The sequence below is a fragment of the Numenius arquata genome, chromosome 26 (assembly GCF_964106895.1).
Source record: "Numenius arquata chromosome 26, bNumArq3.hap1.1, whole genome shotgun sequence".
Lineage (NCBI taxonomy): Eukaryota > Metazoa > Chordata > Aves > Charadriiformes > Scolopacidae > Numenius > Numenius arquata.
The window spans coordinates 4,761,806-4,775,169 of NC_133601.1; the positions used below are offsets into that span (position 1 = coordinate 4,761,806).

Below are 13,364 nucleotides of genomic sequence, written 5' to 3' on the forward strand. Positions count from 1 at the left end.
GGGAACAAACACCCCCTAAGTGGGTGCTCCCCCCCAAATGGATGTTCCCCCTCTAAAATGGTGAACAAACAGCCCCTAAGTGGGTGGTCCCCCCCCAAAATAAGGAAGAAACCCCCCCAAAATTGGCGTTTCCCCCTTAAAATAGGTGGTTTCCTCCCCTAAAACAAGGAACAAACACTCCCTAAAGTAGGCACTCCCCCCCCAAAATAGGGAACAAACACCCCCTAAGTGGGTGTTCCCCCCCCAAACGGGTGCTCCCCCCCTAAAATGGTGAACAAACAGCCCCTAAGTGGGTGCTCCCCCCCCCAAAATAGGCAAGAACCCCCCCCAAAATGGGCGTTCCCCCCTTAAAATAGGTGGTTTCCTCCCCTAAAACGGGGAACAAACCCCCCTAAGTGGGTGCTCCCCCCAAAATGGATGTTCCCCCCCCAAAATGGTGAACAAACAGCCCCTAAGTGGGTGCTCCCCCCCCAAAATAGGCAAGAAACCCCCCCAAATGGGCGTTCACCCATTAAAATAGGTGGTTTCCTCCCCTAAAACGGAGAACAAGCCCCCCTAAGTGGGTGCTCCGCCCCCAAATGGCTGTTTCCCCCCCTAAAACGGGGATGAAACACCTCGTTTTGGTAACTTTGATTAATAATCTTTATAAAGAGGCGCGGGGAAGCGGGGGGGGGGGCGGCCGGAGCCTGGAGGAAGCCGGGGCAGCGGTGGACCAGGCCCAGATATGCCCCCCCCCCCCGGGGCGGACAGGGACAACCGGGGAGGGGGGGATAAGGGACAACCGAGTCCCGGGCCTCACCTCTCAACAACTCGGGGTCGACGTAGCCCAGAACATCGGCGACTCCCAGCTCCTGGCGGGCGCAGGTGCCGCCGTGGATGCGGAGCCAGGCGGGCTCGGCCAGGGCCGTGCAGAGGGCCGTGATGGAGAGGGCCCCGGGTAGAGCCGAAGCCAGGCTACGCTCCGGTTGTTTAGGCAGGCCGCTCCCCGCCGTTCCGCCTCCTCCTCCACCTCCTCCCCCCCGCCGCCGCCGCCCGCCGGGCAGCCCCGGCCCGCCCGGGGTGTACATGGCGCCGCCGGGCCCAGCCGCTACCGCCCCGCTTCCGCTTTGCGACGCCCGCTTCCGCTTCCGGCGCGCCGACGTCAGGACGCGTTGACGTCAGGGAGCGGCGGCGGAAGTGCCGCCATGAAGGAGGCGCTGGAACTGGTTTGTCGCCTCCCGGCCCACCCCGAGTCGCGGTGCTGGTTCCTGGCCTGGAGCCCCGGGGGGGGGCTGCTGGCCTCCTGCGGCGGGGACCGCCTCATCCGCATCTGGGGACGGGAAGGTCGGCGGGGCCGGGGTTATGGGGAAGGGGCGGGGCTGACGGGGGGGGGGGGGGCTGAGGAGAGGGGGCGGGGCTACGTTGCTGCGTTGGGAAGGGGCGGGGCCAAGGAGCTGGGAGGGAGGGGCTAAGGAGAGGGGGCGGGGCTACGGGGCCAGGAGGGAGGGACTGTGGTAAGTGGGCGGGGCTACATTTCTGGGGTAGGAAGGGGCGGGGCCAAGGAGCTGGGAAGGAGGGGCTAAGGAGGGGGCGGGGCCAAGGGGAGGGGCTGAGGAGAGGGGGTGGGGCTACATTGCTGGGTTAGGAAGGGGTGGGGCCAAAGAGCTGGGAGGGAGGGGCTGAGGAGGGGGGCGGGGCCATGGGGAGGGGCTGAGAGGGGGTGGGGATACAGGGCTGGGTTGGGAAGGGGCGGGGCCAAGGAGATGGGAGGGAGGGGCTGGGGAGGGGGGCGGGGCTAAGGGGAGAGGCTGAGGAGAGGGGGCGGGGCAAAGGGGCAGAGGAGAGGGGGCGGGGCTACATTGCTGGGTTGGGAAGGGGCGTGGCCAAGGGGGCTGGGAGGGAGGGGCTGTTGAGAGGGGCAGGGCCAAGGGGGTTGGGAGGGAGGGGCTGTGGAGGTAGGTGGGGCTGTGGAGAGGGGGCGGGGCCAAGGGGCTGTGGGGAGTGGGTGGGGCCAAAGGGGCTGTGAGGGAGGGGCTACAGAGGTGGGCGGGGCTATGGAGAGGGGCAGGGTCAAGGGGCCTTGGAGGAGGGAGAGTAGGCGGGGCCAAGGGGGGTGGGAGGGAGGGGCTGTGGAAAGGGGGCGGGGCCAGAGGGACAGTAAGGGAGGGGGTGGGTCCAAAGGGCATCTATGTGGGCGGGGCATCCTGCAGTCGGGGGGGCGTGGTTTGTCGGGGGGGCGTGGCCTGGCCCCCAGTGACACCCCCCCCCCCATCCCACCCTGTGTTTCCCCCCCCTTTCCCCAAGCAGGGCAGGGCTGGTCCTGCCGGGCCGTGCTGGGCGAGGGCCACCAGCGCACGGTGCGGAGGGTGGCCTGGTCCCCCTGCGGCTCCTACCTGGCCTCCGCCAGCTTCGACGCCACCACCTGCATCTGGAAGAGGCGAGAGGACAGCTTCGAGGTGAGATACACACACACACACGGCCCCCCCCTCTTCCTCTGTACCCCCTATCCCCCACCCCTGCGCCCCCCTCATCCCTTCTCCTCTCCCTCCCCAGTGCGTCACCACCTTGGAGGGGCATGAGAACGAGGTGAAGTCGGTGGCTTGGGCTCCTTCCGGCACCCTGCTCGCCACCTGCAGCCGGGACAAGAGCGTCTGGGTCTGGGAAGGTGAGGGGAGAGTCAGGGGCAATGGGGAGCAGCCCCCCCCTGGGGCTGGGAAAGTGGGGGGACAAGCTCCACCCCCATCTCGCCGTAACCATTGATGCTGGGAGGGCTGGAGCCCCTCTGCTGGGAGGACAGGCTGAGAGAGTTGGGGGGGTTCAGCCTGGAGAAGAGAAGGCTCCGGGGAGACCTTGGAGCCCCTTCCAGTCCCTCAAGGGGGGGGCTCCAGGAAAGCTGGGGAGGGACGAGAAGGCTCTGGGGAGACCTTGGAGCCCCTTCCAGTCCCTAAAAGGGGGGGCTCCAGGAAAGCTGGGGAGGGACTCTGGATGAGGGAGGGGAGCCCTAGGAGGAGGGGGAAGGGTTTGCCACTGAAAGAGGGGAGATGGAGCTGAGATGTGGGGAAGAAGTTCTTTGCTGTGAGGGTGGTGAGAGCCTGGCCCAGGTTGCCCAGAGAAGCTGTGGCTGCCCCATCCCTGGAGGGGTTCAAGGCCAGGTTGGAGGGGGCTTGGAGCAACCTGGTCTCACTGAAGATGTCCCAGCCACTAGAAGGGATGGAACTGGAGGAGCTTTAAGGTCCCTTCCAACCCAAAACGTTCTGGGATTCTATGGTGATTCCACCACTTCCCTGGGTTGGAGGGGACCTTGAAGTTCATCGAGACCAACCATCAACCCACCACTGCCCAACCCACCACTGACCCATGTCCCTCAGCACCGGCTTTTAGATCCCTCCAGGGATGGTGTTTGGGGAGCGGAGCCCTAGGACGAGGAGGAAGGGTTTTCAACCAAAAAATGGGAAACTGAACTGAGATGTGGGGAAGAACTTTGCTGTGAGGGTGGTGAGAGCCTGGCCCGGGTTGCCCAGAGAAGCTGTGGCTGCCCCATCCCTGGAGGGGTTCAAGGCCAGGTTGGAGGGGGCTTGGAGCAACCTGGTCTGGTGGGAGGTGTCCCTGCCCAGGGCAGGGGGTGGCACTGGGGGGGCTTTAAGGTCCCTTCCAACCCAAACCATTCTGTGATTCTGTGATTTTCTCTCTGCAGTGGATGAGGAGGAGGAGTACGAGTGCGTCAGCGTCCTCAACTCCCACACGCAGGACGTCAAGCACGTAGTTTGGCACCCCAACCAGGAGGTAAAAGCCTGGGGAAAGGTTGGGGGAGACACCCATTTTCACCCTAAACCCTACCTAAGGGCCTGGAGAACGGGGACGGGGTCCTGTTCCCAGCTCCATCCTCACCTCAAAGCGCGGGTGAAGGGCGGTTTCAGGGGTGCAGGTGCCCCCTTGACTCCTCTGCCCTCCCTCAGCTCCTGGCCTCGGCCAGCTACGACGACACGGTGAAGCTGTACCAGGAGGAGGAGGACGACTGGGTGTGCTGCGCAACGCTGGAGGGCCACGAGTCCACCGTTTGGAGCGTGGCCTTCGACCGCAGCGGCGAGCGTTTGGCTTCCTGCAGCGACGACAAGACGGTCCGCATCTGGCGCCAGTACAAACCGGGCAACGAGGAAGGTGAGGCTCGTAGCCAGTCTCGCTTGCGGCGAGGGCTGCTCGTAACCCGCTGGAGGAAAGTGCGGGCAGGGGAAAAAGCGGGCAAGTAGCCACGGTTATTCTCTTGCCGTCCAGGGGTGGCCTGCAGTGGCAATGACCCCACCTGGAAGTGCGTCTGCAACCTCTCTGGCTACCACACCAGGACCATCTACGACGTGGCGTGGTGAGTGGAGGTGCCACCCGCCTCCCTTTATCTCCCTGTGGCACCGTGGGTGACCGGCAACCGCTCTCCCCCTCTTTAGGTGCCACCTCACCGGGGCGTTGGCTACCGCCTGCGGCGATGATGCCATCCGGGTCTTCGAGGAAAGCGCGACGGCCTCCTCCTCTTCTTCCTCCTCCCATCCGCAGCAGCCCACCTTCAGCCTGGCCGCCCACGTCCCCCGGGCACACTCGCAGGACGTCAACTGCGTGGCCTGGAACCCCAAAGAGCCGGGCTTGTTGGCTTCCTGCAGCGACGACGGCGAGATCGCCTTCTGGAGGTACCAGCGCCCCGAAGTCTGCTGAGAGCTTCCAGCCTCTCCCGAATCCTCCTTTCTCCAGCAGCGGGAGCCTTCGGTGCGGAGAAGGGGGCAGGGACGACTGTGACCGACCTCTTCTGCCCCACAAGTTGGGACTTTGGGATGCCCAGGAGCCATCCCGGGGGATCTGGCCGGCTCTGGGAGATGGGACAGGACTTGCCCCCCTCCTGAATAAATCCATGTTTTCCCCATCAAAGTCTCCGGCTCCTCCTTGTGGTGCCGTCACCCCCGCACCCGTCACCCTGAGGGTGAGGGGAAGGGGGTGCCCGTGCTCCCCCCGGAGCCAGGGGAGGTGGCCCAGGAGGGCAGACACCCCCCCCCCGGGAGGGGGCTGTTTTTACACCCCATGGTGAAGCGCAGCCCGAGGGGGAACATTTGGGTCCCCTCCCGTGGGGTGTAGCACCCCTAGAAACAGCCACCAAGCCACCTCTGCCTTAATTAGCTCTGTTAACGAACTTTTGTGAGCCCCACGGAGGTACTCGGTGAGTTGGGGGGGCAAAGAGGTAGCGATTGTGCCCATTCCCCCCCGCAGACAGCAAGATGGGTCTCAAGATTTATTCCAGCTCCTGCGCTCGCAGAGCTCCTGCCTAAAATCTCTTCTGCCCCCCAAGTTGGGACTTTGGGATGCCCAGGAGCGATCCCGGGGGATCTGGCCGGCTCTGGGAGACGGGACAGGACTTCCCCCCACCCCCCTCCTTCTGCCCCCCCCTCAATAAATCCACGTTTTCCTCATCAAAGCCTCCGGCTCCGTCACCCACGCACCCGTCACCCCCAGGGTGAGGGGAAGGGGGTGCCCCTGCTCCCCCCGGAGCTGGAGGTGACCCAGGAAGGCAGACCCCCCCCCCCCCGGGGGGGGCTGTTTTTATACCTCACAGTGAAACAGCCCGAGGGGGAGCATTTTGATCCCCTTCCGTGGGTGTAGCGCCCCTAGAAACAGCCATCAAGCCTTAATTAACTCTGTTAACGAACTTTTGCGAGCCCCACAGAGGTACTCGGTGAGTTGGGGGGGGCAAAGAGGTGGCGATTGTGCCCGTTCCACCCCCGCTCCCCCAAATTCCCCCCCCCCCCCGCAGACGGCAAGACGGGTCTCAAGATTTATTCCAGCTGCTCCCGTCTAAAAAAAAAAAAACCCACACTGTACAAAAGCATCAACACCTTGGAAAAACAACAAAAAAATAAAAATATGAAAATACAGGGAATGCAGACAAAGGGAGAGGAGACGAGCACTGGGGGGGGGTGTGGGGGGCTGAATTCCAGAGGGGGGGGGTGTGTGTGTGTGTTCCTGCCTCAGTCGGAATCGCTGTCGCTTTCCGCCTCCTTGACGTCGACGCTGAATTTATACTCCTGGTCGCAGCCCATGTAGGCGTCGCTCATGAAGTACAGGGTGTAATTGTGCGTCCCCGTGGCCGGGGCTACGAAATCCAGCTTCACCTACACCGATGGCGAGAGATTCCCGACGTTAGGGAGACCGGGAATCCCTCTCCTGCTTCCCTCCTCCCAAAAAATCACATCCCTTTGGGGGTACCGCCCGTTCCCCGTCCCTCTCACCTTGGCTTTCTGCTGCAGCGTCAAGCGTTTGATGGAGATGAGGCTGTTGGATTTGGAGTCGCCGATCACCACCCACCAACCCTCCTCGCGTTTCTGCCGGAGAGGGAAGAGTTAACGGGCTGGGGGGCAGCCCCCCCTTGATTTCTGCCCCCCTCCCCTCCCATAGTGTCACCCGGTTTGGCCCTTACCTGGGGGAAAAGGGGAGCGATGACAGGCCCGGTGACCTCCTCTTCACGTTCCAGCTGCACCAGCACCACCACGGGTCCCCCGCTGCGTGGAGAGAACCAGGCAGGATCCAGGGGGGGGTCAGGTGTGTGTGTGTGTGTGTGTGTGTGTGTGTCACCCCCACCCCGTGATGGTGACAAAGTGCCAACCCTCCCACCTCCCCGCCTCACCTGCGGATGTTCTCCTTCTCCACCACCTCGTAGGAGAGCTCGATGTTGGGATAACGGTTACAGAATCGAGCCACGTCGGCGATTTGAGCGTCCGAGAGCTGCAGCAGCGCGTTCCGCTCCTCGTCCTCCATCTCCATGATGTCGAAAACGCTCTCCACCCCCTACGAAAAGATGACGTTTTCACAGCCTCACGTCGAACCAAGGTTCCTCGGTTGGGCGAGGAAAAAGGGTCACAAAATGTCCCCTTCCCCGGAGTTTTTAACCTTGTCCGTGCAGCGCTTGATGTGCTCGGAGGTGAAGTGAGGGAGCTGCTTGAGGTAGGAATCCTTGGACCACATGGCCTGGGTCACCATCTGCGCCAGCTCCATGGCGGCCAACGCCGGGCTGAGCCACCCGTTGCTGGACAAGACGTCCACGCAAGCCTGGATGAGCCGGATGGCCTGGAGAAAAGGGACGGGGGGGGAAGGAAGGGGTCAGGAGACGGTGACACGGGGCGGTGACACAAAGCGGGGCGGTCGGTATCCGTTCCCCTCGTCGTACCTTGCTGAGGATCTCCTCGGTGTCGGACTGCAGCTCGGCGCTCAGCTGCATGCGGGACAAGTGAGCCTGCAGCAGGAGGTTGGTCTTGACGTGGGGATCGTTGAATTTGGGGTTGGTCAGCTTGTGGGGGACTTTTTGGGCCAGCTACGAGGAGAAAGGATAAACCCAGCAGCGCTTTAGTCCAAAAAACAAAAACAAATTCCTTCCCCCGACTCTGCAGGAACCCGTTATCTGTCCCCTCTGTCCCCAGATGTTGCTCACCTGCCGCAGCAAGTTGTCCTCGTGGTGCCTGATGGGGATGTTCTCGTACTCGGCAGCGTTGGAGATGATTTCAATCAGCCCTCGCACCTTGGTCTTGGCGTTGAGGGACATGCTGAAGAGCTCTGGGGGAGGGAAAAGGAAAACCAGGCAGCGTTAAACCCCCCCCCGGTAAAAAGAAATGCCTTCAGGCGGAGAGGACACAGCCTCGTGGAATCACAGAATCATGGAATCGTGCAGATCGGAAGGGATCTTTCAGATCATCGAGTCCAACCATCAACCCAGCACTGCCCAAACCCCCACTGACCCGTGTCCCTCAGCACCACGTCTGCCCGGCTTCTAAATCCCTCCAGGGATGGCGACTCCACCACTGCCCTGGGCAGCCTCTTCCAGGGCTTGATAACCCTTTCCATGAAGGAATTTCCCCCAATATCCATCCTAAACCTCCCCTGGCACAACTTGAGGCCGTTCCCTCTTGTCCCATCGCCTGTTCCTTGGGAGAAGAGACCGACCTCCCCTGGCTACACCCTCCTTTCAGGGAATTGGAGAGAGCGAGAAGGTCTCCCCTCAGCCTCCTGTTCTCCAGGCTGAACACCCCCAGCTCCCTCAGAAGTTCTCCAGACCCTTCTCCTTGTGCTCCAGACCCCTCACCAGCTCCGTTGCCCTTCTCCGGACACGCTCGTGCTCAAGGACAGAGTTTCACGCACCCGGCACCTTCTCTCCATCGCCCAGGGAAGGATGCAGAGAGGGGAAGGGACACAGAAACCCCCCGTGGAGCCCTTACCGATGGTGGTGTAGTTGATGTAGTAGTAGGCAGCGATCATCCCCAGGTTGAGAGGAGCCACGTCCATCTCGTCCTCGATGCTGATGCACTTGGATTGTTCCAGGTCACTCAGGGTTTGCTCCACCAGCTCGGAGAGGTGATCCGAGAGATGCCGGTGGGACACGCCTGCGGGGACAGCGGGGTCGTGACGGGGCTCAGGAACTCCCCAGGATGGAGAAAAGCCGCTCTTGCTAAAGCGGAGCCCACAGGTATAGAGAGGGTCCCCAAACGTCCTCCAACCTGCGCGGACCCCTCCGCTCACCTTGCAGGTTGTAGTAGTTTGGATTCTGCGTCATCCTGCGATAGAGGAAGGTCCAGGTGAGATAATCCACCGCGTCCTGCTTGTTTTCGATGGTCTTGGTGACGATCTCGGCATTGAAGTGATCGTGCATACAGTGGTCCAAGTGCGACTCCACCGGCAGGGGCTCGTAGAGGAATTTCTTGAAGAAATCCTAAGGCCGGGAAGGAGCAGAGGGAAGGGGTGAATAAACCCCAGCACCTCCCAACAATCCTGGAGCCCCTCCCAACAATCCTGGAGCCCCCTCCCAACAATCCCAGAGTCGCCCCAAATACTGGAGCCTCTCCCAACAATCCTGGAGACCCCTCCAAAAATCCTGGAGACCCCCACCAAATCCTGCAGCCCCTCCACAATGCTGGAGCCCCCTACAAAATCCCGGAGACCCCTCCCACAATCCTGGAGACCCCTCCAAAAAAACCCAGAGCCCCCCTCCAAAAATCTCAGAGCCCCCTCCAAAAATCCCGGAGTCCCTCCACAATGCTGGAGCCCCCTACAAAATCCTGGAGCCCCCTCCAAAAAAACCCAGAGCCCCCTCCAAAAATCCCGGAGTCCCTCCACGATGCTGGAGCCCCCTACAAAATCCCGGAGCCCCCTTCAAAAAAACCCGGAGCCTCAGGCAGCAGGGCCCTGAGTGGGGTTTATACCATCGGCCTGCCCAAAGCTGGGAGAAATCCATGCCCCAGGCAGGAGACGGACACTCTCAGGGCCAGAAATGGTGCCCCGTTCCTCACCCACCTTCTTGGATCCCTGGCACATGATGACACAACGGCCCTCGTCGTCCTGCAGCGGGCGATTGGCATGGCCCACCATCTGCAGGACATCATAGATGGGGTAATCCACGTACCTGCGATGGAGAAAAGAGTTAACAAAGCTCCATGGAGAGCCACCACCGCTCTCCAGTCATTCCCAGCCTCTGCCTGGACTGGGATGGATCCCTTTGGGATGAGGTTGTTCCCCTCATGCTCAGAACGAGGAGGATGGACCCCCAGGGAGGCCACGGCCGCAGCGCACTCACGCGTGGATCTTGCCGTTGTAGTACTGCGTGTCCATGATGATCACCAGGTGAGCGGCGATGTTCATACCCCAGCAGAGGCTACGGGAGGCGACCATCACCTGAACCGCACCTGAAACGTGCCCGGGGAGAGCGGTCGGCACCTCTGCGGGGCACCGGGACTGGGGGGAGAGGGAGAAGGATCTGGCGGGGGGGAGAGAGATCTGGGGAGAGAAGGAGAAGGATCTGGGGGAGGTGAGGGGGACAGACACATGAAGGAGAAGGATCTCGGAGGGGGGAGGAAGGAAACGGAGAAGGATCTCGGAGGGGGGAGGAAGGAAACGGAGAAGGATCTCGGAGGGGGGAGGAAGGAAACGGAGAAGGATCTCGGAGGGGGGAGGAAGGAAACGGAGAAGGATCTCGGAGGGAGGAGGAAATGGAGAACGATCTCGGAGGGAGGAGGAAATGGAGAAGGATCGGGGAAGGACAGAGAAGGAGAAGGATCATGGAAGGGGGGAGAAGGAGAAGGATTGGGGGGAGAGGGATCTGGAGGGGGGAAGGAGAAGGATCTGGGTGGGAGAAGGATAAGGACTGGGTGGGGAGAAGGAGAAGGCTCTGGGGGTGGAGAAGGGTAAGGCTCTGGGGGTTCTGTGTCCTCCCAGATGGGTGTCCTCAGACAGGGAGGTCCAGGAAAGATGGTGAAGTTTAAAATCGCAGCCATTTTGGCCCCGGGTGGCAGAGAAGTGACGTTTGGCCAAGCCGTTCTCTCCAGTCCGGAGACCATGGGCACTGCCAAGCTCCAGGGAAAGGGGTTGAGGGGTCGATGTCCCCATCCCGCCCCGCTCACCTGAGCTGAAAAGCTGCTCCACCACGCGCCGCTCCATGGCCGTCAGCCCCTCATGCAGGTAGCCCACCCCGTTCACCAGCGTCTCCTTCAGAGTGTTGTCATTGAGCTTGTCCAGGTAGGGAACCAGATCCTTCTCAGCACAGTGTAGGAACCTGCCGGAGAGGAGACGGGGAGTGAAGAGAACCCCCCCAGGCCCGGCAAGACTGTCCCCTCTAATGTCACATCAAAGAATCACAGAATGATATGGAGTTGGAAGGGACCTCTGGAGATCACCCAGTCCAACCCCCTGCCAGAGCAGGGCCACCCAGAGCAGGTCCCACAGGAACATGTCCAGGAGGGTTTGAATGTCTCCAGAGAAGGAGACTCCACCACCTCTCTGGGCAGCCTCTGAGGGTGGCAGAGCCCTGGAAAAGTGAAGAAGTTCCTCCTCATGTTTAGATGGAACTTCTTATGTTCCAGTTTGTGCCCGTTCCCTCTTGTCCTGTCACTGGGCACCACTAAAAAAAGACTGGCCCCATCCTCTTGACACCCACCCTTGAAGTATTTATAGGCGTTGATCAGATCCCCCTCAGCCTGCTCTTCTCCAGACTAAAAAGACCCAAGTCCCTCAGCCTTTCCTCAGCAGAGAGATGCTCCAGCCCCTCATCATCTTCGTAGCCCTCTGCTGTCCCCTCTCCAGCAGTTCCCTGTCCTTCTGGAACTGGGGAGCCCAGAACTGGTCCCAGTGCTCCAGATGGAGCCTCCCCAGGGCAGAGCAGAGACCGTTTCCCATCATTAGTTGTCCCTCAAACCCATCAAAACCACCAAAAAATCTTGCTTCTGCCTCAATTGGAGGAGGGACACAGACCTTTGTCTCTGGACATCCGAGGCGCACGTGGTGAGGATGTTGATGGCCGTGAGACGCGTCTGCTTGCGGGACGGGACGAAAACGATGACCGGCTTCTTGGGGGAATGCTTCATGATGGCGTGGTAGACGGGCTTGGCCATGGAGAGCAGGCGAGTCTGCGTGTGGCTGATGTTGAAGCCCTGCAGAGGAAGAGGAGAAGGCGGTGACACCGCCCTGGAGAGGAAGGAGAAGGGAAAAAGAGATGAGGTTGCTCAAACCCTACCTGAATGTGGAGCTCCAAGGGCACGGGCCGGACGTTGGGGTGGAAGTTGAAGGTGGAGGTGGCGCTGCAGCCCAGCCAGTGAGCCACGTCCTTGGCGTTGGAGAGGGAGGAGCTGAGGGCCACGATGCGGATGGGGCGCTCGATTTGGGAGGAGATGTAGCGCATGCGGGAGCAGATGACCTCCAGTACTGGCTGCAGGTGGGAGAAAGACAGATCAGAGCAGGAAAACGCCGCCTCTCCTGGCTGCTTCAGCCCAAGCACCCTCATCCAGGGAATATTCCCGACCTTCCCGAAGGATACAACCCTCCTATTCCCAGTTTGGGGAAAATCTCGGCAGGAAAAGCTGACCTCAGACCAGATATTATAGGAGTGAGCACCCCAAAGTGGCTCCTACTCCTGAGACTAACGCGATAACGAGCATCACTAATTAGCAGTGCCCTCCTCCCCTGGCCAGACGTACCCCGTTTTCGCCCCCGATGAGATGCACTTCATCCACGATGAAGAGGTTGACGTTCTGGACGTTCTTGCGCTGTTTCCAGCGTCGCGAGAGGATGTCCCATTTCTCAGGGGTGCTGATGATGATGTTCCCTTTGCCCAGCAGCTTCAGGTCGGTGCTGGTTTCCCCCGTCAGCAAAACCACCTTCTTATTGAGACGCTCCTGGAATTTCTCGTACCAGTCCAAGAAAACCTGCCAAAAAGGCAAGGGATGCTGTTGTTAACCTCAAAAAAAAACCAAACCAACCCTCAAATCCTACCAAATCCCTGGAAACACTCTGGAAAAGTGAAAGAGGGGGCGAGGAAGGAAATCTAAATGGGGTTAAGGCTTAGATCTTCCCAAGGTGAATGGAGTTAAATCCAGTCGGCGGCCAGTCACGAGTGGTGTCCCCCAGGGCTCGGTGTTGGGGCCGGTTCTGTTTAACATCATTATCAATGATCTGGATGAGGGGATGGAGTGCACCCTCAGTAAGTTTGCAGAGGACACCAAGCTGGGTAGGAGTGTTGACCTGCTGGAGGGTAGAAAGGCTTTGCAGAGGGATCTGGACAGGCTGGATCGATGGGCTGAGGCCAACGGGATGAGGTTCAACAAGGCCAAGTGCTGGGTCCTGCACTTGGGTCACACCAACCCCAGGCAGCGCTATAGGCTTGGGGCAGAGTGGCTGGAGCTGCCTGGTGGAAAAGGACCTGAGGGTGTTGGTGGACAGACAGTGAGCCAGCAGAACATGAGCCAGCAGCGTGCCCAGGTGGCCAAGAAGGCCAACAGCATCCTGGCCTGTATCAGGAACAGCGTGGTGAGTAGGACTCGGGAGGTGATCGTCCCCCTGTACCAGGCACTGGGGAGGCCCCACCTCGAGGGCTGTGCCCAGTTTTGGGCCCCTCACCACAAAAAAGACCTGGAGGGGCTGGAGCATGTCCAGAGAAGGGCAACGGAGCTGGTGAGGGGTCTGGAGCACAAGTCTTGTGAGGAGCGGCTGAGGGAGCTGGGGGTGTTCAGCCTGGAGAAAAGGAGGCTGAGGGGAGACCTTCTCGCTCTCTCCAACTCCCTGAAAGGAGGGGGTAGCCAGGGGGGGTCGGTCTCTTCTCCCAAGGAACAGGCCATGGGACAAGAGGAAATGGCCTCAAGTTGCCCCAGGGGAGGTTCAGATTGGATATTAGGAAGAATTTTTACACTGAAAGGGTTATTAAGCCTTGGAATGGGCTGCCCGGGGCAGTGGTTGAGGCACCATCCCTGGAGGGATTTAAAAGCCGGGTTGACATAGAGCTTAGAGACATGGTTTAGTGATGGTTTTATCAGAGTTAGGTTGATGGTTGGACTCGATGATCTTAAAGGTCCCTTCCAACCCAGACAATTCTATGATTCTAT

At 60.6% G+C, this 13,364-nt stretch overlaps 3 protein-coding genes across 3 annotated transcripts in view; 2 read left to right on the forward strand and 1 right to left on the reverse strand.

The window, feature by feature from the left end:
• The window catches only part of C26H2orf42 (chromosome 26 C2orf42 homolog), a 16,792-nt gene extending 15,851 nt beyond the window's left edge, over positions 1-941 (forward strand). Inside the window, 1 exon segment of the mRNA XM_074164084.1 lies at positions 826-941. Coding sequence (XP_074020185.1) covers positions 826-941 — 116 coding nt within the window.
• Positions 942-1,172: 231 nt separating this feature from the next.
• CIAO1 (cytosolic iron-sulfur assembly component 1) lies at positions 1,173-4,884 on the forward strand. The gene is made up of 7 exons (XM_074164242.1): positions 1,173-1,323; positions 2,287-2,435; positions 2,533-2,644; positions 3,674-3,762; positions 3,936-4,137; positions 4,252-4,339; positions 4,419-4,884. The coding sequence occupies exons 1-7, from the start codon at positions 1,185-1,187 to the stop codon at positions 4,678-4,680; spliced, it is 1,041 nt and encodes a 346-aa protein (XP_074020343.1). The 5' UTR covers positions 1,173-1,184; the 3' UTR covers positions 4,681-4,884.
• Positions 4,885-5,775: 891 nt separating this feature from the next.
• SNRNP200 (small nuclear ribonucleoprotein U5 subunit 200) overlaps positions 5,776-13,364 on the reverse strand; it is a 29,785-nt gene continuing 22,196 nt past the window's right edge. Inside the window, exons 31-45 of the mRNA XM_074164172.1 lie at positions 11,964-12,191; positions 11,504-11,695; positions 11,242-11,420; positions 10,395-10,546; positions 9,572-9,680; positions 9,292-9,400; positions 8,521-8,710; positions 8,220-8,384; positions 7,439-7,560; positions 7,178-7,321; positions 6,901-7,077; positions 6,638-6,798; positions 6,431-6,512; positions 6,243-6,335; positions 5,776-6,125 (exon numbers count right to left, since the gene is read on the reverse strand). Coding sequence (XP_074020273.1) covers positions 5,982-6,125; positions 6,243-6,335; positions 6,431-6,512; positions 6,638-6,798; positions 6,901-7,077; positions 7,178-7,321; positions 7,439-7,560; positions 8,220-8,384; positions 8,521-8,710; positions 9,292-9,400; positions 9,572-9,680; positions 10,395-10,546; positions 11,242-11,420; positions 11,504-11,695; positions 11,964-12,191 — 2,247 coding nt within the window. The 3' untranslated portion in view covers positions 5,776-5,981. The remainder of the gene's footprint in view (positions 6,126-6,242; positions 6,336-6,430; positions 6,513-6,637; positions 6,799-6,900; positions 7,078-7,177; positions 7,322-7,438; positions 7,561-8,219; positions 8,385-8,520; positions 8,711-9,291; positions 9,401-9,571; positions 9,681-10,394; positions 10,547-11,241; positions 11,421-11,503; positions 11,696-11,963; positions 12,192-13,364) is intronic.

Bases quoted from the DNA above. Each gene is read 5' to 3' on its own strand.
- CIAO1 (XM_074164242.1), top strand. From the start codon at position 1,185: ATGAAGGAGGCGCTGGAACTGGTTTGTCGCCTCCCGGCCCACCCCGAG. The intron at 1,324-2,286 runs GTCGGCGGGGCC...TTCCCCAAGCAG, and splicing joins CCGCATCTGGGGACGGGAAG to GGCAGGGCTGGTCCTGCCGG. The intron at 4,138-4,251 runs GTGAGGCTCGTA...CTTGCCGTCCAG, and splicing joins CAAACCGGGCAACGAGGAAG to GGGTGGCCTGCAGTGGCAAT.